General features: G+C 46.8%; 1 protein-coding gene across 2 annotated transcripts in view; it reads right to left on the bottom strand.

Annotated features, from left to right (window-relative positions):
• The window catches only part of PRKCA (protein kinase C alpha), a 518,814-nt gene that overhangs the window by 12,430 nt on the left and 482,559 nt on the right, over window positions 1–23,825 (bottom strand). For both annotated transcript variants that reach the window (XM_010379985.2, XM_030922986.1), the window contains 3 exons: window positions 17,207–17,287; window positions 4,735–4,842; window positions 2,943–3,083 (listed from right to left, as the gene is read on the bottom strand). In XM_010379985.2, the coding sequence (XP_010378287.1) occupies window positions 2,943–3,083; window positions 4,735–4,842; window positions 17,207–17,287 (330 nt within the window). The remainder of the gene's footprint in view (window positions 1–2,942; window positions 3,084–4,734; window positions 4,843–17,206; window positions 17,288–23,825) is intronic.

Raw genomic sequence — 23,825 nt, 5'->3', positions numbered from 1 at the left:
AGCTGCTGGCTGCGTGACGTTTGCCTGATCGTTTCTCCGGCAGCACTATTTAGGCTTGCATTGCTACGTCTCTCTTTGAAATAACAAAATGACCCGTCAGAGAATGCTCAGTTCTGTAAACATGTTTCACTTTTCAGTTAGCTCTGGGTCAGGGAACCATAGTACATTTTTCACCAAGGAAGCTGGAAAACCACATCCCAGAATAACTTTTCTACGCCGCTAGTTCTCTCCTGCTGCTTTGTATGAACCATGGCGTGTTGTGCAGCTTCGACTCTGGTTGCTTGTTGCTGTTCTAAATGTCCTCTCCAGCCACTGGAATGGCTCTTGGCGTGATGTCTCTGCTCCAGCATGTCATCACTGAACAGAGTGCAGTCCTCAGAGACCGCTGAAGGCGGTGGTGCCAGCCCTTGCATGACATGCTGCGATGAGCCTCACTTGGCTGGCACGGTGCAAGGACTAGAGGAAACAGCTCTCAAGAGACACATTGCTGCCCTTCCAGGAACCAGAGCTTGCCCCACTTATCTCTCTGCCCTTGACACTCTCTGCTTTTGGACAGTGTCTGTGGGTCCCCCTGCAGCCACCTGCTTCTATCTTTACTGTCGTTGTTCCCTCTGTGGGCCCATTTCCTCTCCGTCTGTATTCTTTCTACCTTCTTCCTCTTTTGTGCATAGGTTTTCCAGCAGAACACGGGCTTCTGCCTGAGAAGTCTCTTCCTTCTTTCTGGCCAGAGCTCTCACCAGGTAGGGCCTTTCACATGAAATCTCCAGTTTTGGGGCCTGGGTCCACAATTTCCACCTCCATTTGAGTTCAGGGGCTATTTCTTCATAGCCAGGGGCAATTTATCTTTCCTTCTTAATTTTAACCAGCATTCAGTTAAAAAACAAAAACAAAAAACCCAGCAAACAGTAGCACTCCAGGAATAAAATATAAATAAACACTGCTTCTAACTCAGCTGCCTGCCGTGGGTACAACTTTGCTCCCAGTGATTTCCACAACCACAGGGAACAATTCACATTCTTGCCTGCTGGAGCCAAGTTGCCCTCGACTTCCCTACGTCTGAGCTTAGGGCCGAGTACCACAAAACGTGGGAGACTATGCAAATAAACACTCTCTTCTGCCATAAGGTGGGAATAAACAGAAAAAGACATGTCTTATGGTTGGTTTAGCTGCAACTCATCTCTTTCTGGAAAGTGACTGACAAGTAATTGGATTTTGCTCAACCCTCAAGGCAGGGTCAGCATGCATCTCTACGCTGTTCCTATGAAGAAACTAAGCTGTGTTCAAGATGCTATTGCATAACCTTCATGATTTAATTTAAGACGACAAATAAATATTACAGGTAAAAGAGGAAAAAAAAATCCCTAACAGAATTTTCTACTGAGGCCACCTGCAGCATCATTAATCACTCTCCCCACTCCCCCAAAACCTTCAGACCAGGTTTTGTATGTTGAGGGGCAGGAGCCCGTGAGAGCCCCCTGAAATCAGTGTGCAGGGCTGGCGAAAGAAAAGGTGGGGGTGGCAGATACAGAAGGGCCTTATTTGAAACGATGATTCAGAAGGAAGTCAACTGACCTGATTAATTTTAGTTTTTCTTCAGTGTGTGCTAAAAATATCTTAGAAAATCCAGTGGGCTCACCAACAGCAGTTTTATTCTTGGGGTAGAGGACACAGAGGCACACATGGTGAGGAAGTTGCTGCTCTAAGAATAAGGCTGTGTGCCACCCAGTTGGCAACTCTGCCACCTGAGGCGGGTCCCCTGGCCTGCTCATGGGGCACCTGTCAGAGGAGATAGATTTGGACAAAACCAACTGCTCATGGGGCACCTGTCAGAGGAGACAGATTTGAACAAAACCAACACGGCAATGCTTCTGCAACTGACTGTGGCATAAAGCAGCTCTCTGCAGTCTCTGTGCAGAGGCACAATGTGAGCCGCCTGACGCTGGCCAAGATGGTGGCAGAGCTGGAAGGCACAGTCCGCCCAGCCCTTAGAAAGAGGACTCCCCTGGAGGCTCGGCAAAGTGGCAGGTGCTAAGTGAGGAGGCTGACATCTTAAAGGCTCTCAGTTTACTTCGAGAGATATAAGCATGAAAAGCACTGGCTGGTCGCAATCAATAACTAGGGCTGCGGCATCAACGCCAGGGCAGTCGCTGAGATGGAGCGATGGTGCAATGGGTGAGGACACAGACTCATCCCGGTTCCACCACCTATCCGCTGTGTGCTCTCTGGCAAGTTACTCAGCTTCTCTGTGCCCTCCACTGCAAACTGGGGGCCACAGTACCCATCTCACAGGGCTGTTGGGATGATTAAGTGAATTAATATTTGTAAGGCACTAAGAACAGGGCCTGGCACACAGTGTTTAAATAAATGAAAAAAAAAGGGAATCAAACAGGGAGAGTGTGGAAAAAGCTGACAACATCAGAACTGGCGGCTGACACTCACTCCCTGCAGTGGCCACAGTGGTGGAAGAGGGGGCGGGGCCCAGGCCCTGCCTAGGAGCTGGCTAGGATGGGGTTGTGCTTCAGGGCTCCCATCGGTGCCAGGCAAATCCAGGAAAGCTGGAGACAGACACGAAGCCTGAGTCCAGCTGAGGACTGAAGGCTATGAATATAGCCCTGCTGGGTGCGAGTCCACAAAGTCCAGACCCAAAGCAGAGCTGCCCTCACTCCCTAATTGTGCGGTAGTGCTCTGTAGCTGCCCAGCTGGAGGGCGAAGTGTGTACAGGGTTCCCCTCCCTGCCTTATTTGTCCTTACTCTCTGAAGGCAGCAGGAATCCTGGCTGCTGAGGCCACAGGACTGAGGACAAGGCTGAAACCTGGCCGGTTTCCTCACCCTGTACAAGCCAGGGGCCACCGGCCTCCTCTCTCCAAGAAAAGAGGTGAGTGGGATACTCCCAGAAGTTGGGGACATGGGGCTCAGAAAACAGAATGCTTTTCTGGACTCACCACTTTGGGCTTGAATGGTGGCTGGATCTCCCTGTTCTCCAGTTTTTCCCAGTCGATCCTCCGGAAGAAGGCATGTTCTCTCACGTCCCTCTCCCCCTCAGGCCCACAGCCCAGCCGCTTGGCTGGGTGTTTGGTCATCAGCTAGAAAGGAAAAGGAGAAAAAGAGAACAATGGATGTCAAGTGCTTCCCAGAGACAGCGCTTTCCATTTGCCTAGCTCTGCCTATAGCCCTGACTTTGTGGGTGCCTCGACAGCATCTCAGAGAGCTGACCAAGACACTCAGTGGCTTGTACGGAGTGAAGCCAACTCACAGAAATGATGTTGGCAAGTGCAGCCCTTCCTATGGTGGTTTTCAAGATAAGGGAACAGGGAAGCAATCTGAACCCATGGCCAAATGGAGTAGGAAGAATTTAAACAGACATCTCACACGTTATCTGTTTTGGAGAAACCATGCTATACATGTATCTGGTAATAAAAAAAAAAAAAGCACGCAATCACTAAATATTGTGTGTGCTGAAAGCATCACAGTCTAGCATCACAGAGAATGCCATAATAAGCATCATATGTCTATGTATTGTCTAGGCCAAATGTTATCAATCAAAGACTCATAAATTAGAAAAATAAATGCTATAACAAGGAAAGCGACTTGCCTATTGCAGGACACAGAGACAAACAACGGCTATGAGCTCTTTGAAGGCAGACGCCAGTTCCTCCCGACCTCAGTATCTCTCCCAAGTGCCTTGCTCTTGGATGACACGTGACAATTGCCTCACAAATGATCACACTCACCAGATACTGTTAAGGGTATATTGTACTCCATCTTACTAAGCCTGAAAATAGCTTTGTGATCTAACTCTTGACCATTCAAAACTAGACAGACAAGTCACGATCAGCAACTCTATTCCTAGAGCATTTCCTCAACCAAAGTGTGGGCATATATTCACCAAAACACATGCCCCAGAAGGTTCACAGCAGTTCTGCTTGTAATAGCCTCAAACCAAAGCAAGAACCATCCAAATATCCACCAGAAGTAGAATGGATAAGGAAATGATGGTGTGTTCACACGGCGGAACACTGCACAGCAATATGACAGGAGGAACTATAACCCCACACAACAACACAGACAAAATCCTCAATCACGATATTGAGTGAAAGCAGCCAGGCCAGGAGCAACACTACAAGGTTCAGTTTGTGCAGAGTTTGAAACAGGCCAAGACTAATCCATGCTGTCCAAACTTGGGGGGCAGGTTATCTTGGGGCGGGGTAGTGACTGTAGATGGGACAGGACGGGGCTTCCAGGGTGGTGGAACACGTTTCCTGAGCTGGGTGCAATTACACGGGTGGATTCATTTTGTGAAGATGCATTTATCAGCATATTGATGATTTGTGCCATTGCTGTATGTATGCTATAGCTCAAGAAAAGTGCAGTAAACAAAGAACTAACTAAGTCACACCAAGTGAGACAGGTGACGAGAGCACACACTTTCTAAGGGCCTCTGATGACATCTGGTAGTCCCCACCACAATTTTATGAAATGGATTAGAATGAAAAGTGCAGTACGGTCGTTAGGTGAGTGGGCCAGAGTCCTAGGAAGTATTGGGATTCCAATCCATTCTCCCGGCCTTCACTTTCCCCACCGTGCCCTGCATGACACCAAGCCCCAACTGTCAACGACCAAAATGCAGTGGTGTAGGTTTGTGGTATTTCTGCCATCTCTTAGAAGTGCGGGGAAAGTATTTCTCCTACCAAAGCTCTTGGTCTATGATCACAAAAGGTATCCAAATCGACTTACTCCTTTGCAGATGGAAACAGCCTCCTTGGACAAGGATTTTGGATAGGAAACGTTGTGCTCCATGATAGACTGAAATAGCTCATCTTCATCTTCACCATCAAATGGAGGCTGTTCCGGAAAAAAAGAAAGATGGGAAGGTATTTAGGCAGAGTAATTCATTCACATGGTACCTGAAGAGCCAATTCAGCACCAAGGAACAGACTAGGTTTCTCAGCCCCGCAGGCTGCACAGTTAGCTCAGTGAACTTGAGGGCTTATTTGATTATCTTTAATGAGGTTGACGGTTGTGTGATTCTCATTTTTTCCCCTCTGTCTCGTTAATTATCTTGCCCTGGGCAACTCAAACAATCTTCAGGGAAAGTGTTTTTGAGTAATGTTTTTAATGATTTGCAAATAAACTATGATTAATCCATTAATCTGGTAAGTATGTGCTTAAAATCTAATTATGATCAAGTTAGGTTACAGACGGCTTTGTAGTCAGAAGGTAGGGGTGGCCGGTAGAAAATGCCAACACTTTCATTTGGGGTAAAGGGGACTTGAGAACATGGCCTAAGAGGACGTCCCCAGTAATTCACACCAGGCCTCTGACCCAACAAGGAGCTGCTCTGCTGGGGGGGGGCCTCCCACCTGCACAGCGGCAGTGATGGGACCTCAGCTTCCATTGGACGACTCCTCCCTCGTCCACTTTGACTGGGTTTACAGCTACCAGGCTGAGAGAGGAAGGCACGCTGGCCCCGTGGGAGCTCACGGCTTTAGAGTCAGGTGGATCTGGCCCAGAATTCTAGCTCTACTAACTTCCTAGCTGGGTGTCCATAGGCAAATGACTTTGTTCTTTAAAACACAGTTCTCCAACTGGTAAGATGGGGTTTCTGGGAGTAAAGTGCCTTGTATTTTGTGGTATACCCGATAAGCGCCCAATGAAGGCAACTTAGTGGTACTATTATTGAAGGCAGAGCAACTCCCTTGGGAAGGGCCTTGAGAATCTTGTAGGAAGAAAGGCTGAGCTCACGATACCCTTTGAACTTTTTCCTCCAGCACGTCTGTAGTCCTGAGGGATCCATCACTTCCCTGTCACTCTGGCGGGATGGCACAGGAGGAAAGCGTTCATGGGAAATTCCGTAATGCTCCCCTTTGGCTCTGTAACCTTGAGCTTAGCATAAGAAAGGCAGAGCAGGGCCCAGCGCTGCTCTTGTTTAATCTCGAGATGTTCCCTTCTCGGGGGAAAGAGGAGTCAGTCACTGGCTGACATGGGCAGGTCACACAGTGACGGTGTTTGGCTTAATTTTGAACTGAGTCCTGGATCACAGGTAACTGTGCAGTAGTCAGAAGGATGCCCTTCTTCTCAAACATTTTCTCCCAAGTCAGAGGCAGCCATTGAGCCAAGTAGATCCCTCCCCTCAACCATCACCCACAAAATCACCTCAACCTGTTCATCCAGCACCCGAGACCTGACCTCAGTCTCCTGCCCAGTCCTGAACAGGAGCCACATGCCCCGAGGGAAAGATGCCAAGTCTATAAAGAGCCCCAGTGGGAGGACGGAGAGGGGCCTGGGTGTCTGGTACCACTCAATATTTTTTTGGTCTGGAAATACAAGTAAATGGGCCTCTTTTTCTGTTGTAAGTGCCTGGTGTAAAGAAGGTTTAATTTAGCTGAAGCTGCAGGTGAGTGAAGAGAGCTAAAATGAGCCTGCCTGTGAGGGACTCAGAGCAGGGCAGGGGCAGCTGGCCACAGCGACTTCCACCAGTAGGAATAACATGGAGACTGGAAGGCCCCCAGGGCAGCTTGGAGGGGCACCCACCAGGGGGTGCAGGCTGCCGACAGCCACCTGTGTCAGCAGGGACAGCTACCCGTGCCAGCAGGGGGACAGGTAGCTTCCATCTGTAGAGGGCAGGGCAGGCAGGCAGTGGTGGAGGAGAGCTGTGATGGAGCTACAGTGCAGGCTGGCTCTGTGTCCACCCCACCGTATCTTCCCTGCCCAACAGCACGTAGCCTGCTTCTTCTGGACACCTATTGTAGGTCACCCATGACATTTTCCCTCATCAGTGATCCATAAACCTGGCTGAGTTTTGGCGAAGGTTTTTGTAACTAAAACAAATGTAGTGGCTGGGCGTGGTGGCTCATGCCTCTAATCCCAGCACTTTGGGAGGCCAAGGTGGGTGGATTACCTGAGATCAGGAGTTCAAGACCAGCCTGGCCAACATGGCGAGACTTCATCTTTACTAAAAACACAAAAAATTAGCCGACTGTGGTAGCACACGCCTATAGTCCCAGCTCCTTGGGAGACTGAGGCATGAGAATCACTTGAACCCAGGAAGCAGAAGTTGCAGTGAGCTTAGACTGCACTGCTGTAATCTAGCCTGAGAGACCGAGCAAGACTGTTTCCAAAACAAACAAAAACATGGCGTGGTTTCTGCTCAGGGCGTGGCCTGCACCCTGCAGGGGTGCAAGGCTCCTGAACTGGCTGTGTGACACTCTGCAATGCAAACATGCCCTGGCGAGGAACGGGACAGAGGCTCTGCTTCCAGGTCACTGATTGGCACCTCACCACATGGCCCAAGAGGGCCTCTGGTCAGGGCCAGACACATACTTTCCAAGTCTTAGTGCAACATGAAAACGGGAGTCCCTCATTTCAAAACTATGAAGAATTTCCAGATAGCGATAGCATAGCACCAAACCAAATGCAAAGCACTGTGTGACCGTGTAGGCTGCATGCCCCCGAAGCGGGCTAAATGGGGTGCACCTTGTTGGGCAGCGACAAAGGTGCCAGCAAAATTCAACCAGCCTCTCTGGAGGTGCTTGAATCTTAGCTGCAGGGGCCAAGTCACAGACAGCGCAAACCAAAGGCTTAAGAGAAACGGTCCCTAAGAAACACAGGTGGAGCTTCCCCAGGAATCTGGCTTGAGTAGGGCAGTGAGAATCTTCTTCTCATTGGAAGACGATTAGATCAATGCAGCTGCAGCCACCCCACCTCCAAATGTGGAAGGCCAGAAATTGTTTGGGGAACATTCTGTGCAGGGCACTGGCCTACCACATCTACTTAATTGTCTCCTGGCAAGGGAACCAGCTTTGCCAGGTGAGCTGTCCCCACATACGCTCATTTCTGAAGGCGAATGGCTGTATCAGGGATTCGATTCTAGAGACCAAAGGAGGACTTTTACTGTCAAGTCTTCTTTGGGTCCTACGGAAGGCTGGATACGGACACTCCCCAAAGAATATTCCTCAGAACATTAATCCTACAGCATCTTCCTAGGTCCAAGTTTGCATCCTATACCCCTCTCTGGCAATTCGCTTTAACATTTAAATTGTAAAGGCCCTGAGAAGTCCTACAGTGAACAAAGCTGTTTAACTCAAGGTGAATTCTTAGTCCAGGGCTGGAAGGATCCTCAGAGGCCTCTTAGGCTTGTGTGGTGGAATAAGATGCTTAAGCTATAACAAAGCCATAAGACCAAACGCTCCTGTGACAGAGCCTGTGCATTCCAGCCTTGATGTGGCCCCAAGGATTAGGGATTCTCCATCACCACATCCCAGGGAGGGGACACATCTCTGTCCCTCACGTTTTTCACTGCTCTGAGTCTATGTTGTCCAATAAGGCAGGAACATTGTGGGCATGAGGGGAGGAGCAGTGAAAGTGACCCCAGTGGCGTTCACTTCTCAGCCTCTCTCTGCACGTCAGGCGCTGTGCAGAGAGCTTGGGTGGCACTGCTCACTCAATCCGCACATCAGTCTCAGGACCCAGGTGCTAACCCAGACATCCTGAATTTGGAGCCTGGGGCTCTTAGCCATTATGAGCAATTCTGCCTGCCCTGCTGTGAAGGGTGACATCCAGCACTGCTCCTGGTAGGGGTGAAGTCAGGTGAGGGGGGCTGGCGGGTACTCGGCTACAGGCCCACCCAGCATGTAAAGAGAACTCTGATGAGGGCAAGGGTGTTGGGGTAAATTTTAGAAGGCTGATTCACAGCCTACACAATGTGCAGTGATGAGTTCTGAAAATGAAGAGGTGGGGCAGCCCCGGGGGCCTGAGATGTTTCAAGTCATTCCGTAGAGAGTGACCGGCCTCTGGGCTAGAGACCTGGCATGGTTTCCCAGCTCTAATGAATTGATGGAAATCAGGCTGGCTCCCTCCTTCCCAGCTGCTGGCTGATGCAGCTTCTGTGCTTCCCCAAATTCCTGCTGGTTGAAGATGGCATGAACCTGAAGAAGGTAAAAGAGGGCTGTTCTTGGGCGTAGGGAAGAGCAGTAGTTAAGTGCCTTCTCCCAACTTTGGAATACCATCAAATCAAAGGCATCCTTTTTCCTAATCTGTTTCCTCTGTTGCAAAGATGGAGACTATTCTTTTTTAAATTGTGATAAAATATATATAACACAGGCTGGGTGTGATGGCTCATGCCTATAATCCCAGTACTTTGGGAGGTCGAGGTGTGCAGATCACAAGGTCAAGAGTTTGAGACCAGCCTGGCCAACATGGTGAAACCCCGTCTCTACTAAAAATACAAAAATTAGCTGGGCATGGTAGAGGGCGCCTGTAGTCCCTGTTACTTGGGAGACCGAGGCAGGAGAATCGCTTGAACCCAGGAGGCGGAGGTTGCAGTGAGCCGAGATTGCACCACTGCACTCCAGCCTGGGTGACAGAGTGAGACTGTCTCACAAAAACAACCAACCAACCAAACAAAACCATATATATGTGTGTGTGTGTGTGTGTGTGTGTGTATATACGTATTATGTAACACAAAATTTACCATCTTAACCATTTTTTTTTTTTTGAGACGGAGTCTCGCTCTGTCGCCCAAGCTGGAGTGCAGTGGCCGGATCTCAGCTCACTGCAAGCTCCGCCTCCCGGGTTTACGCCATTCTCCTGCCTCAGCCTCCCGAGTAGCTGGGACTATAGGTGCCCGCCACCTCGCCCGGCTAGTTTTTTGTATTTTTTAGTAGAGACGGGGTTTCACCGTGTTAGCCAGGATGGTCTCGATCTCCTGACCTTGTGATCCACCCATCTCGGCCTCCCAAAGTGCTGGGATTACAGGCTTGAGCTTAACCACTCTTAAGTGCACTGCACTGAGGTATTAAGTACGTTCATGTTGTTCCATAACCATCACCACTGGCCATCTCCAGAACTTTTTCATCTTCCCAACTGAAACTTCACTCACAAAACAGACTCCCCATTATCCTGTCCCCTCAGCCCCTGGCAGCCACCATTCGGCTTTCTGTCACTATGATTTGACTACTCTAGGCATCTCATATAAGTGGGTGATACATGTCCCTGTGACTGGCTTACTTCAAGATGTAGACTATTGGTATCTTAACTGTGCCTTCGGGGATCAGTAAGGATAGGCTGGGTCCTGCTGTGGAAATGAACAACTGAGACCATCTCCACAGCATAAGACAACACGTTTCACTTCCTGCTTATGTTACCTGTACACTGGGGGTCAGAGAGGCCTCTGCTGGTTGCACTCAGGGATCCACTGGGATGGAGTAGCCACCATCACGGTCTTGCTGCAGCAAAGGTTGGTGCAGCAGCTCTTCAGTGTCTTGTACCTGCGCTTCCAGCCCCATCCTGGAGTACCTCCCCTCTGATCTCATTGGCCACTGCTGGTCATATGCTGCTCACCAACACCCCACAAATACACGAGAAAGGAAGTACAATCCTACTGTGACAGGAGGGAGGAAGACTAGGAGTACCTGGTGAATAGCAATAATGACCAGCACATTCAGAAAAGCTCCCTGGAGCCCGTTTTATATTTTCATATTTTTGTTTTTTTTTTTTGAGATGGAGTCTCACTCTGTTGCCCAGGCTGGAGTGCAGTGGTGTGATCTCAGCTCACTGAAACCTCCGCCTCCCAGGTTCAAGTAATTCTCCTGCCTCAGCCTCCTGAGTGGCTGGGATTACAGGTGCACGTCACCACACCCAGAGAATTTTTTGTATTTTTAGTAGAGACGGGGGTTTCACCATCTTGGCTAGGCTGGTCTTGAACTCCTGACCTCAAGTGATCTGCCTGCCTTGGCCTCCCAAAGTGCTGGGATTACAGGTGTGCACCATCATGCCTAGCTTGAAGCCCTATTTTAAATGAAAATTATGTAATATGGTGGGGAGGGGAAGTCTACAAAAAAAGTATCCCCATTCCCTTTACCTGGACACAAAAATTGCTCTCATTTTTATATAGGTTCTTATGCTTCTTTATATTATTTTCTTTTTTCTTTCTTTCTTTTTTTTTTTTTGGAGATGGAGTCTTGCTTTGTCACCCAGGCTAGAGTGCAGTGGTGCGATCTCGGCTCACTGCAACCTTATGCCTCCCAAGTTCAAGAGATTCTCCCACCTCAGCCTCCTGAGTAGTTGGGATTACAGGCGTGCACCACCACGCCCAACTAATTTTTGTAGTTTTAGTAGAGACAGGGTTTCACCATCTTGGCCAGGCTCGTCTACAAACTCCTCACCTCGTGATCCACCCACCTTGGCCTCCCAAATTGCTGGGACTAGAGACGTGAACCACCGTGCCCAGCATCTTATATTATTTTCAAATTATGATGCATGATTTGGAGTTTTTTTGTTTTTCACTGACTGTTGCAAATACATTTTCTTTGTTGCCACCAGTGTTCCCATGAGCTGAATGCCACTGAGGTGATGTGTCATCAGGACAGATCCACTGGTCCACGGCACATTTACAGTTGCTTGCAGCACGTACCCTCACCACTAACGCTACTAGAGACACCTGTGCATCTCACTGTTTTCTTCTCTGAATCACGCCCCCATAATAACCTCCCAGGTGTGGCATCCTGTAGCCTAAACAATGTGAACACATTTACAGCCTTTGTTAAGTCTCTCTAGGTTTGTCTCCCTGGAGCATGTGACAGGTAATCTCTCGCTCTCAGGCCCTGGTGTTGAAGGCAAGGGAATGGTGAAAAGTTATTAATTCTATTCCTTTTCCTTTCCACTACTGCCAGCCACTTAGCCTGGGGACCATGGGTGTAACATGTCACTGAGGTGCTTCAGTACATGACCATTTTGGATGCCTTCTCTTGCCTCTTTCCCCCATTCCCATGGTTTTTAATTTCTACGAATCTGGACTCAATGTTCCAAGCTAAGCTACCTGCTGAAAAGTCTTGGGTTAGTGTAAACATTTTCTGAATGGCTTCTATCCCCTCTCACCCAGCTCCTTCCCACTTTAACAATATGTGATTTGTGAGTTTTAAACCGACACATGAAGAACGATGGTTCAGATTTTGCAAAAAACTATTTCTAATCACAGGTGTGAGCCACCTCACTGCACTGGTGCATCTTAGCTAGGAAGTGGTCATGGAGGCCACGCTTATTTGCAAATTACAGAAACCTGGGCTGGGGGCTGGGCATGCTCCCCTGGACAATTCAGGCCGAAGCTCTGAGATGAAGTGGCAATTACTGATTCAGTAGGAGTGAAGTCAAAGTATAAATAACCCAGGGAGAAAAGGGCATAAGGAGAGGGCTGGTCCCTTTATGACGATCACCGAGAACACTTCCAGGCGCAAGATGCTCATTAGAGTGCTGGGTAAACACTATTTATGCCCCAAAAGTGTTCGTATTTGTCAAGCAGTCCAGGAACTGAATAAAGACTCAGGCTGTTTATTCTTAACTGCCCCCTTGGCTGCTGACAATAAATAAAGCAAATGAGAAGAAAATGGCAATAAACTATTTTTTTCCTGTTCATCTTCAGTCCTCTGTGATTAAAGAGGACAAACTTAGACCAAAACCCTGTCAACAACTTTATCATTAATCTTACTTTTCAGTAACAACGTCTATACCCTTTGCTGGGTCTCTGGGATTGCTGAAGCTTGGAGGGGCTGTGGATAATACTGGGCAGGGCCTTCATTATCCTTTCTGAGCTGAGTCGCAGCCTAGGAATACGTTTAAATTTGCATTGAGTCAGAGAAAGATGAAGGGGCTTTGAATGAAAACACTGTGTTTGTGGCAGGTAAGGTGGAGATTTAGAGGAATAAAGGCTGTTGTTATCTGTGCCTGCCATTGCACCAGAGTGTGGGATGCCTTTAAGGAGTCTTTTATTTTTGGAGACAGGGTCTCGCTCTCTCACCCAGGCTGGAGTGCAGTGGTGTGATCAAGGCTCACTGCCAGCCTTGACCCCAGGGCTCAACCAATCCTCCCACCTCAGCCTCCTGAGTAGGTGGGACTACAGGCGCTTGCCACCACACCCAGCTAATTTTTGTATATTTTGTAGAAGGGATTTTGTCATGTTGCCCAGGTTGATCTCTAACTCCCGGATTCAAGTGATCCACCCACCTTGGCCTCCCAAGTGCCCCAAAGGGATTATAAACATGAGCCACCTCGCCTGGTCTACGATGTCATCTTTAAAGAATATCACCGTTTTCAATAGAGATTATGGAGACCGGAAGGTATGCATATAAGGCAGGCTAAGTGGCTCTGAGAAGCAGCATGGGAAATATTGGAAACAGGCCAGAAAGTTTGCAGAGCTGTTGAGAGCAGGAGCCTAGTTCTCTCCAGGGGGCGTAAGCTTAATAGGGAAACCTTTAAATAAGGCCTGGAAACCACCTCAAGGCCAATTTGCACACGAGGTCTGAGGCCGGTGTCACAGGGCTTCAAAACTCACCCCAAAGGGGACTTCCCTGCCAGAAAAAAGCATTCCCTAAGTTCTTCCCTAGGGAATGAAGTTCCAGGAAGGCTTGGAGAGGAGAGAAGCCAGGCAGCGGGAGGGAGGAGGACTTTCCTGCAGGCCTGGTTCTGAAATTCTTGTCTCCTGCTGGCCAAGAGTCTACTCGCGTGACCTCTTGTAAAGCGTCCTCGGAAACAGATCCTGGCTTCGTTTCCGCCCAGCCTCTTTTGCTTATTAGTGTATGCAAATGTGACTGTTAATGAAAGCAGGGTTTGTTTTCTGAACTCAAGAGCTGAACATTCAAGTGGGATCAAGACGGGGACTTGGCTTTTTGTGCCTTCATCAACAGCAGGGCTCCTAGGAGGCCTGTAATTCAGAGCCGAATTTTACTGTCAAAATTTTAAAGAGGGGGGAAATTAATTTGAGGAGCAGACAACTCCTGTTTCCCCAGCTGTTGACTCACTGACGGTGACTGTGTATGAACTGCCTTTCTGTGTTTACACACGGACGTATATGGCCTAAGAGGAACGCTTTGATGGGGGGGGCACTAAATAATAAACCACTCTTTTGATGTCAGTCAAGTCTTAACACCATTGAGAAATAATGATCAAATGCAAGCTAAAGCTTTATGTCTTTCAATGTCTACAAGACTATTTCAGTATTTAGGAAATATAATGGACGACACTTAAAGGAGAGATCATCCACAGCTTCCCATCCTAGAGACAAAGTCCCTGGTCCGGAGATGACCTTCATGTTCGCAGTGTTACAATAGGTGGCTGTTCGGCCATGAGCGGGGCAGGAGAGGGCTCCCCCTACCCACCAGGAAAGTCAGGCGACCATCAGGTGATGGTCAGGTGGCTAACTGTCTCTCTAAAGTAATAACTGGTCGCAGCCAGCACCAAGGAAAGGCAGTCTCCCAATAAACTCCTGAAACTGGCGAGCAGCAGCTTCCCGATAAGATCGCAGGAGTTGGGCGTGGACTCACGCATGCGCATGAAGAGGCAACGTGGCGGAGTTTCAGCGGTACACCACCTCCTAGGGACGTCTGACTGGTAAGGGACGAATGCCCCAGCTGAGCACGCGTGTAACTCCAGTAAACGCACTGCACATGCCGCCCCTCCCAGGCATTAGCAGGCCACTGCGCACGGACAGCCCGTCCCAAGGGAAGAATCAGGGGGGAAGAGATGTAAGCCCCTGGAAGAATGCCAATGTGTAAACCCCCAGCTCAAAAGTCCAAGAGTGTCCTGGATCTCTCGAGTCGCGGCCTGGCCCTCTTCCAAGTGCACTTTATTTTCTTTTGTTCCTGCTTGAATGCTTTTTTATACACTTTCATTCCTCTCTAAAACTTGTCTTCGGCCGGGTGCGGTGGCTCACGCCTGTAATCCCAGCACTTTGGTAGGCTAAGGCGGGTGGGTCACGAGGTCAGGAGTTCAGGACCAGCCTGACTAAAAATACAAAAATTAGTCGGGCGTGGTGGTGGGTGTCTGTAACCCCAGCTACTATGGAGGCTGAGGCAGAAAACTGCTTGAACCTGGGAGGCGGAGGTTGCAGTGAGCTGAGATCGTGCCACTGCACTCCAGCCTGGGCGACAGAGCAAGACTCCGTCTCAAAAAACAAAAAACAAAAAACAAAAAACAAAACAAAACAAAACTTGTCTTAGGCTCTCACTCTACCTGGTGCCCCGCAGTCAAATTCTTTCTCTTGAGCAGGCAAGTAACTGAGGTTGCTGCAGCCTCCTAGGGATGCGCCACTGCTAACAACAGGACCCAGAGCCTCTTCCTCTCTGGCCTCAGGCCTCCTACTCCCTTCCCTCTCTAGCTCAACTCTGCTCTAGCCCCGCGGCCAGCTTCCATTTCTTAAACACGGCTGCACACTCCCCGGCCTTAGGGCCTTCACGCTGGCAGCTCCCCTTGCCTGGAATGTTCTTTCAACACATATGCACACAGACATCCCCATACTTCCCTTAGGTCTTAACCTTATGCTCTCTGGCCATTCTAGCTAAAATTTCAGCCTCCCCCAACACTATCTTCTTTCCTGTTTTATTACTTTTCTTCCTAGCTTATCTCTGCTGTGTTACACATTTGCCTTATCTAACCTGTCTGCTGTTTCTCCTCCTCTAAGCTGTAAGCTTCATGAAGGTAAGGATTCTCGTCTGGTTCGTTCACCCTTATGGCCGTGCACATCATAAGTGTTCAATGAATAAATACGTGGTGAGTGAATGAAAAAATGAGTCAGTGGACGTAACATGTGGGAAGGGAAGACTTTTTTCCCCAGAAACAAAGATGTCTTTGGGAGTGGCTCTGCTGCACGGCATGGCCATCTCTTTCCATTGTCTCTGACTAAGGCTTCTGGTTATGGAGAGTCACAGATCTTGGCATTAGCACGTTGAGTGCTGGGAATTATAAGAAGCTGCCCACGGCCGAATCATGTGTAGTATAAGCCAGAGATCTGCTGGGTGATTACCAAGCCTGCTTCCCCTGCTGAGCTCTCAGATATGCTGTACTTACTGCCTCTTTGTGTCCCAGTGGGGCCCAGTAGCCAGTGGAACCTAGGCAGAAGTGATACGTGCCATTTCTAGGCTGGCCCCTAAGACATCCTATGTGACTAATCATGCTCTCGGCTGAAAGGAGGAGGAATTAGTGGAGAAATCTGAGACCCTGAAAGGTGGTAGGGCTGACAGATGGGAGGAACCTGGGTCCTTGAATGACCCTGTGGGTCAGTGCCCCACCCCTACATAGGACTTTGCCAAGGATGTGACCTATGTGGGGGTGGGGCACTGACCCACAGAGTCATTCAAGGACTCAAGATTCTCACATCTGTCAGCCCCACCATCTTTTAGGGTCTCACATTTCTCCACTAATTCCTCCTAATTTCAGCCGAAAGCATGAGGACAGTCACATAGGATGTCTTAGGGGCCAGGCCTAGAGGTGGCAGCTAGTATGACTCACCCTGATAACACAGATATTAAGGCCATTATATTAGAAAGTGCCATGTAAGGCAATAAGGCACACGGTTATCTGGTACATGTCACATCATAAAGGAAAGCTAATTTACCTTCCTTAACTGAAGTTCAGCCTCACTGGACTTCTGTGAAAATTACAATGAATTGCCAAAGGTGAGATAGGAGGAGATGGGGAGAATCTATTAAAATGCTTCTTCAAGGTAACTGTCTTCTTCCTTAAACACTGCTACTAATTACACACATGGGCAACAGCTGGGGCAATCTTTGCAGAGAAACTTGCAGGGAACCATAACCCAACCCCAGTTTTAAGGTACTGAAAACTTAGAGGCCACTGCTGTCATCAACGTGCACAGTTTTCTTTTTTGACACCGTCTCACTCTGTTGCCCAGGTTGCAATGCAGTGGCACGATCTTGGCTCACTGCAGCCTCTGCCTCTGAGGCTCAAGCAATTCTCATGCCTCAACGGCCCAAGTAGCTGAGTTTGCAGACGTGCACCACCACGTTTGGCTATTTTTGTGTTTTTAGTAGAGATGGGGTTTCGCCATGTTGGCCAGGGTGGTCTCAAACTCTTGACCTCAGGCAACCCACCTGCCTCGGCTTCCGAAAGTGCTGGGATTACAGCCATGAGCCACCGTGCCTGGCCAGCATGCACATTTCATAATGTGAAACCGACACTGTCTACACTCCAGGTTGAAGCTTTCAATATGGAGTTTCTATGACCAGTGATAATTTCTGTTCATACTGAACGTGATCCACTTTGAAGGGGGAGTTTCTTCCTCTTTCGCCTGGGTCAGGGAAGTCATGCCAACACCACCAGCCACACTAAAACGTCAAGTCCTGCTCTCGAGGCCCAACCAGAGCTGAAGTATTCACATAACACAGCAATAAACAAACATGAAAATGTAGCAAAACATTACCTGCCCAGCAAGCATTTCATACAACAGGACGCCATAGGCCCACCAGTCCACAGATTTTCCATATGGCTGATAAGCGATAATCTGTGTGAAAACAAACACATCAATTACATTAGTGGTAAGTCCAATAGCCCCTGTCAGAACAGGTAAGTCAAGCAGGTAGGCATTTATACACTCAGTTCATGCAGATGAGGTGCCAAGATCTGTCTTTGATGTTACAACAAGGGAAGAGGATCCTCCAAATCAGACACACGGAGAACTGTTACCCCGAAATTCACTGCCCATGGCTGGTTTGGGGAATCTTGTTCTGAATCCACCTGGAGATGCCACAGCACTGTCTGAAGGTAGTTTTAATTATCCTCACTGGCAGAAAGTATGTGGACACTGAGGTGGATTTAATGTTGAGAAAAAGTTAGAGGCTGGGTGCAGTAGCTCACACCTCTAATCCCAGCACTTTGGGAGCCTGAGACAGGAAGATTGCTTGAGTCCAGGAGTTTGAAACCAGCTTGGGCAACATAGTAAGATCCTGTCTCTATTTAAAAAAAAATTAATAAAATAATAAAAAAAAAAAAAAAAGAAAGAAAAAGCCAGAGGTCATTCTGAGTCTGACACATAAGATGATCGAACTATGCAACAGGGCTTTACTAAGAGTATAATAGTAAGGATGATGATAAGGAAATATTGTAATTTTCTTCTGTTGCACAGAGAAGTGCAATGATATACATTCAGTTTGTTGAACGATAGAAGTTTGTAAAACATTTATAAAAAGGCATAAAATGTAGTAAGCAAATATAATATCTGGAGCCAACTGCAACAAAGAAAATTTGAAACAACTGGGAAAATTTAGATACAATCTGGATGTCAGATGATACTGAGGGTTTATCATTCATTTGGTTAGGTGGCATAATGGTATGTTGACTAGTTAGAAAACATGTTTTCTAACTGGGTGTGGTGGTGTGACTCTGGAGTCCCAGCTACTTGGGAGGCTGAGGCAGGAGGATCGCTTGAGCCCAGGAGTTTAAGGCTAGCCTGGGCAACATAGCAAGACCCTGTCTCTTAAAAAGTGATAATAATATTAAAATATTTTTAAAGTGTGCTTATCAGTTAGAAATGAGTATATTTATGGGTGAAATAGATAAGAGATAAAGTGTTTATGGGTTAATTGACATGATAAATTAAAAAAAACACTTTAATAAATGAGGTGGGAGAAAAACATGAAATGAGTTGGCAAATGCTGGCAGCTGTTGAAATTGAGTGATGAGTCTACAGGGGGCTCATTCTACACTTCCTTCTACCTTTGTGGCGATCAGAAGTACTAGAATAATTCTATAACCTCCCTTCGTGGAAGGCAGTAACATGGATTTGAATTTCTAAGTATGGCACGGCTTATTAAAACACTGGCTTCATTACCTCTCAGATAGGCTGTGTACCTGCTGCACACAATTCCCAGACCCATGGATCATGTGCCAGGGTTCAAGGTCAAGACACACTTAACAGGTACTCAGCACAACCATTCTGCCATGTCGCTTACAACTTTAACTTTGACATGTTCTGGGATTTGTTTTAATGGTCCAGAATGTCTCATTAAATGTCCTGGGACATAAAACTTTCTGCATGTCGGCCCACTTTCATTTCTTTAATGTATTACTAATATTTCTGCATGCAGAATGAGAAACACGAGAACCAACAGTTTGCCTAAGTGTGGGCAGCAACAAGGGTAAACAAGATTAGATCTGGCACCTTTGTAGCTCATTTCCTTGACAAGAAAATGATATAAACATAGGAACCTACAAGGAGTCTCTAATTTCTTTTACAACCTTTGTTCTCTTCTGCACATTCTTTTCTGAAAACTTGGAAAATACAAACATAGAAAACCCCAACAAATGAGTCTCCAGTCTATTGCTTGGAGATGATACATCTCAATCCAGTTCCAGAAAAAATTTTGCATCAAAGGAGTTGCATATTTTTATAACCTTTGGTACAATGGTAAATTGCTTTCCCAAAAGGACTGCACTGAATTTATCTCCCTGATACCAATGTCACTATATTTTCCATGGCCAGGTAAAACCTTTCTGTTAAAAATAATCTTTTTGTGCTTTTAAAAAAAATTCCACAAGCCATGCATGCTCATTAAAGAACAATTAGAAAGAAAATGAAAAGCTAAAGAAATAAGGAAGTGGCCGGGCATGGTGGCTCACGCCTGTAATCCCAGCACTTTGGGAGACCGAGGCAGGTGGATCATGAGGTCAAGAGATGGAGACCATCCTGGCCAACATGGTAAAACCCTGTCTCTACTAAAAATACAAAAATTAGCTGAGCGTAGTGATGTGTGCCTGTAGTCCCAGCTGCTTGGGAGGCTGAGGCAGGAGAATTGCTCGAGCCTGGGAGGCAGAGGTTGCAGTGAGCCGAGATTGCACCACTGTACTTCAGTCTGGGCGACAGAGCGAGACTCTGTCTCAAAAAAATAAATAAGGAAGTAAAATTGTTTATGATCTCACTATTCAGAAATATTAATAACGTTATATTCATATAAAACCTTTCCATATTTTTTCTAGGTGTGATATATGTATGCATATGCATTAAAAACTGAATTATGTGCACCCACTGTTCTGTGGTCAGTTTGTTTATTTAATAATATATCATGAGTATCTTGGCAAGACTTTCAACTATTTCTGCAGGATAAATTCCTGTCAGTAGAATTGCTGGGTCAAAATAAATGCTTCTAACTCAAAAGTACAACTTTTAAATACGCATTGCTGTCCAGGCACAGTGGCTCATGCCTGTAATTCCAGCACTTTGGGAAGCCGAGGTGGGTGGATTACTTGAGGTCAGGAGTTTGAGGCCAGCCTGGCCAACATGGTGACAACCCGTTTCTACTAAAAATACAAAAAAGTTAGCCGGGCGTGGTGGTGCATGCCTCTAATCCCAGCTACATGGGAGGCTGAGGCAGGAGAGTTGCTTGAACCCATGAGGCAGAGGTTGCAGTGAGCCAAGATCACCACCACTGCACTCCAGCCTGGGTGACAGAGCAAGACGCTGTCTCAAAAAAAAAAAAAAAAGACATATTGCCAGGTTACTCAAAATAGTAGCACGTTTACTCACACCAGTAAACAAGTGCCCGTTTTCTGAATTCTCAAACTTCTGGCCTTAAGCATTATCCTAGTTATCTTCCCAGACATATACATCTTCATGTAAGCCAGCCCAGTCTTTGGCAAGGAACTCCTCAAACTCATCGACTTCACCAAGAGACCTAGGTCTACCTGCTGCTTTTTCTCTCACATTGCAACTCTCCACATCCAATACTTCCCAGATCAGCAGGAAAGTTGGAACCCTCACTCTTGCCTCAACACAGCCGCTCCCATTGCTACTGCTGCCATGGCAGACACTACCATAGAGCTAGAAGCTAGAAACATTTAAACATGTACTTCTACCTGGATCAGAAAGAAGCTGCTATATTAATTTTAGGACTACCTTTAAGTCTTAGTGGGGCCAGTCAGGAGGCGTTGCTGATCTTGGCTGGGTGCTCACACATCTGGGAGTCAGCTAAATGCTGGCTGATCTAGGCTGGTGCCATTGTAATCACTGGGCAATTCTGTTTCCGTTTGTTTTTTGAAGTTAGAACAGAAAACAGAGCACTGCTATACCACAAAAACACAGATTGACTATATAATTTCCCAATTGCCTAGATTAAAAAATTGTGAAAAACTTAAAATTAGTAAGTGTCTGAACAAATGTTTACATGGAAGCTTTCCTACTCCAGCATTCTACGTTTAAACATCCTATCATATTACCTCCTACGGGAGACACTGCCATAGTATATTTAATAACTATTTGTTTAATGAATAATGAGTAAATAGATAAGTGAATGGATGCATGAATGAACGAATGAACTTACACATACTTGGATCTGTTTCTGGTCTTTCCATCTGTTTCTCTGGTGGCATTCTCTATTTCCTGCATCTGAATGGCAGAAGCTGTGCCAACTAGAAATGTATAAATCTGAGAGGAAATATAAAGTACTCCCAAGAATGGAAGCATTCCACCCATGGGAAACTCTGCTTATCCAGAAAAACCAGGGGGATAATTAAATGAGTGAATGTAAATGGATTTTGTTTGAAAACTGTAGGGTGGTATGCAAACATCAAGCACTGCTATAATTTTGATCAAATGATAAGTCTCTTCCATTTATCTTAGTGGGAAATCTTCAATTAGTCAAACTGGAAAACACCATTTTAAAAAAGAACTTGAATCAAAGCATTAACAAGCCCAACCATTTTCTTTGAAAAGGATCACAAGACTCAATGTCTTGGCTTAGGGCTGTTCTCTAAAATAATATTCTAGTTTTTTTTGTTTGTTTGTTGTTTTTTTTGAGACAGAATCTCGCTCTATCACCCAGGCTGGAGTGCAGTGGTACAATCTCGGCTCACTGCAACCTCCGCCTTCTGGGATCAAGCGATTCTCCTGCCTCAGCCTCCTGATTAGCTGGGATTACAGGCGCCCACCATCATGCCTGGCTAATTTTTTGTATTTTTAATAGAGACGGGGTTTCACCATGTTAGCCAGGATGGTCTCGATCTCCTGACCTCATGATCCACCTGCCTCAGCCTCCCAAAGTGCTGGGATTACAGGCATGAGCCACCATGCCTGGCCCTCTCTAAAATAATATTCTAAGAAAATGTGACAAGGTTCCACAAACATAATTATTGTTTCACACACCTTGTCCCTATCAACAGAGTCTTTGTAGAGCTGCAAATTATAAAATTAAAGAAAAACACATTCTGTGATGCTAGGTGGGAAATGTGGCTTTCCCCAAACAAAATTTACAAGGGAGAAAAAGTTGTGCAGCAGGTCACACTGTTCTCAAGATGGTCCTGGTTGGGAGGGAGGAGGTAGAATGCTAAAGGAGAAATGCATAGGAAAAAAAATAACATATTTGGAACTCAGTGGCTAGCTACTGACGTACTTCTCCAACAGTTCAATCCAAAGCAAAGTATTAAACACAGGAAAATTAAGATCTGATTCACACTGGCTATCTCGAAATGCTTTTTTTTTTTTTTTTTTTGAGACAGTATCTTGCTCTGTTGCCCAGGCTGGAAGGCAGTGGCATGATCATAGCTCAATGCAGCCTCAACTCTTGGGCTCAAGCAATCCTCCCACCCAGACTCCTAAATAGCTGGGACCACAGGCATGCGCCACCACACCCAGCTAATTTCTTAACAGTTTTTTTTAGAGAGACAGGATTTTGCTTTGGTGCATAGGCGTGTTGGATTACAGGTATCAGCCACCATGCCCGGCCTGGAAATGCCTATTTTAACTGAAATGAGTTGTCCCTTCCACAGTCCCTCAGTCTAAAAGATCAAGAGCTGATGTATACACTGGATTCTCATTTCAAACTAACAAAAACATTTCCTTGAGAATAGTGGCAGTATCAAGTCTGCTTATCCACTCTCCACTTAGTACACGCTTAGTATACTTAACCTACACCCTTAAGCAATGGAAAAAAAATCCATTAAAACTGCTCGGCTAACTCCGGAAAGCCACAGCTTACCTCCCGATATGGTTTCTGTCCATAAACCATATGGTGTCCCCACCCAAATCTCATCTTGAATTGCAATCCCCACATGTTGGGGAAAGGCCTGGAGGGAGGTGATTGGATCATGGGGGTGGATTTCCCCTTGCTGTTCTTCATGATAGTGAATTCTCACAAGATCTGATGGTTTAAAAGTGTATAGTGCTTCCCCCCTTATTCTCTCTCTCCCCTGCTCTGCCATGGTAAGACATGCTTGCTTACCCTCTGCCCTCTGCCATGATTGTAAGTTTCCTGAGACCTCCTAGACATGCATCTTGTTAAGCTTCTTTTCTTCAGAAATTACTCAGTCTCAGGTAGTTCTTTATAGCAGTGTGAAAATGGACTAATTGCAGTGGGGGGATAATTTCACTTCAATTCCAGTTGTGTAAAACCTAGGTTAATGGTAAAGATAAACCTACCCCAGAAAGCAAACTTAAAAATGAATAGGAGACAGGTGCAGTGGCTCATGCCTGTAATCCCAGCACCTCGGGAGGCTGAGGCAAGAGGATGACTTGAGGCCAGGAATTGGAGACCAGCTTGGGCAACATAGCAAGACCCTAATCTCTACCAAAGAAAAAGAAAAAGAAAAAGAAATGGCTGGGCATAGTGGTTCACGCTCATAATCCCAGCACTTTGGGAGGTCGAGGCGGGTGGATCACTTGAGGTCAGGAGTTTGGGACCAGCGTGGCCAACATGGTGAAACTCTGTCTCTACTAAAAATACAAAAATTAGCTGTGTCCAGTGGCACACGACTGTAATCCCAGCTACTCAGGAGGCTGAGGCAGGAGAATGGGAGGCAGAGTTTACAGCGAGCTGAGATTGTACCACTGTACTCCAGACTGGGCAACAGAGTGAGACTCCATCTCAAAAACAAAACAAAACAAGTCAGTGGGAAGAGTCTTAATAGGCTATCACATTGCCATTATCAGAGAATAAATTAGAATCAAAGGAGCAAACCCTCAGCATCAGATAGTACTCCCCAAACAGCCCATGTGCTCCCCTACATTTCAGTTTCCTCTGCTTTGGAGCCACGTGACTAGTTCTGGCCAATGG

Source organism: Rhinopithecus roxellana, chromosome 19 (genome assembly GCF_007565055.1).
Source record: "Rhinopithecus roxellana isolate Shanxi Qingling chromosome 19, ASM756505v1, whole genome shotgun sequence".
Lineage (NCBI taxonomy): Eukaryota > Metazoa > Chordata > Mammalia > Primates > Cercopithecidae > Rhinopithecus > Rhinopithecus roxellana.
This window is presented reverse-complemented; position numbering and strand designations above follow the sequence as displayed.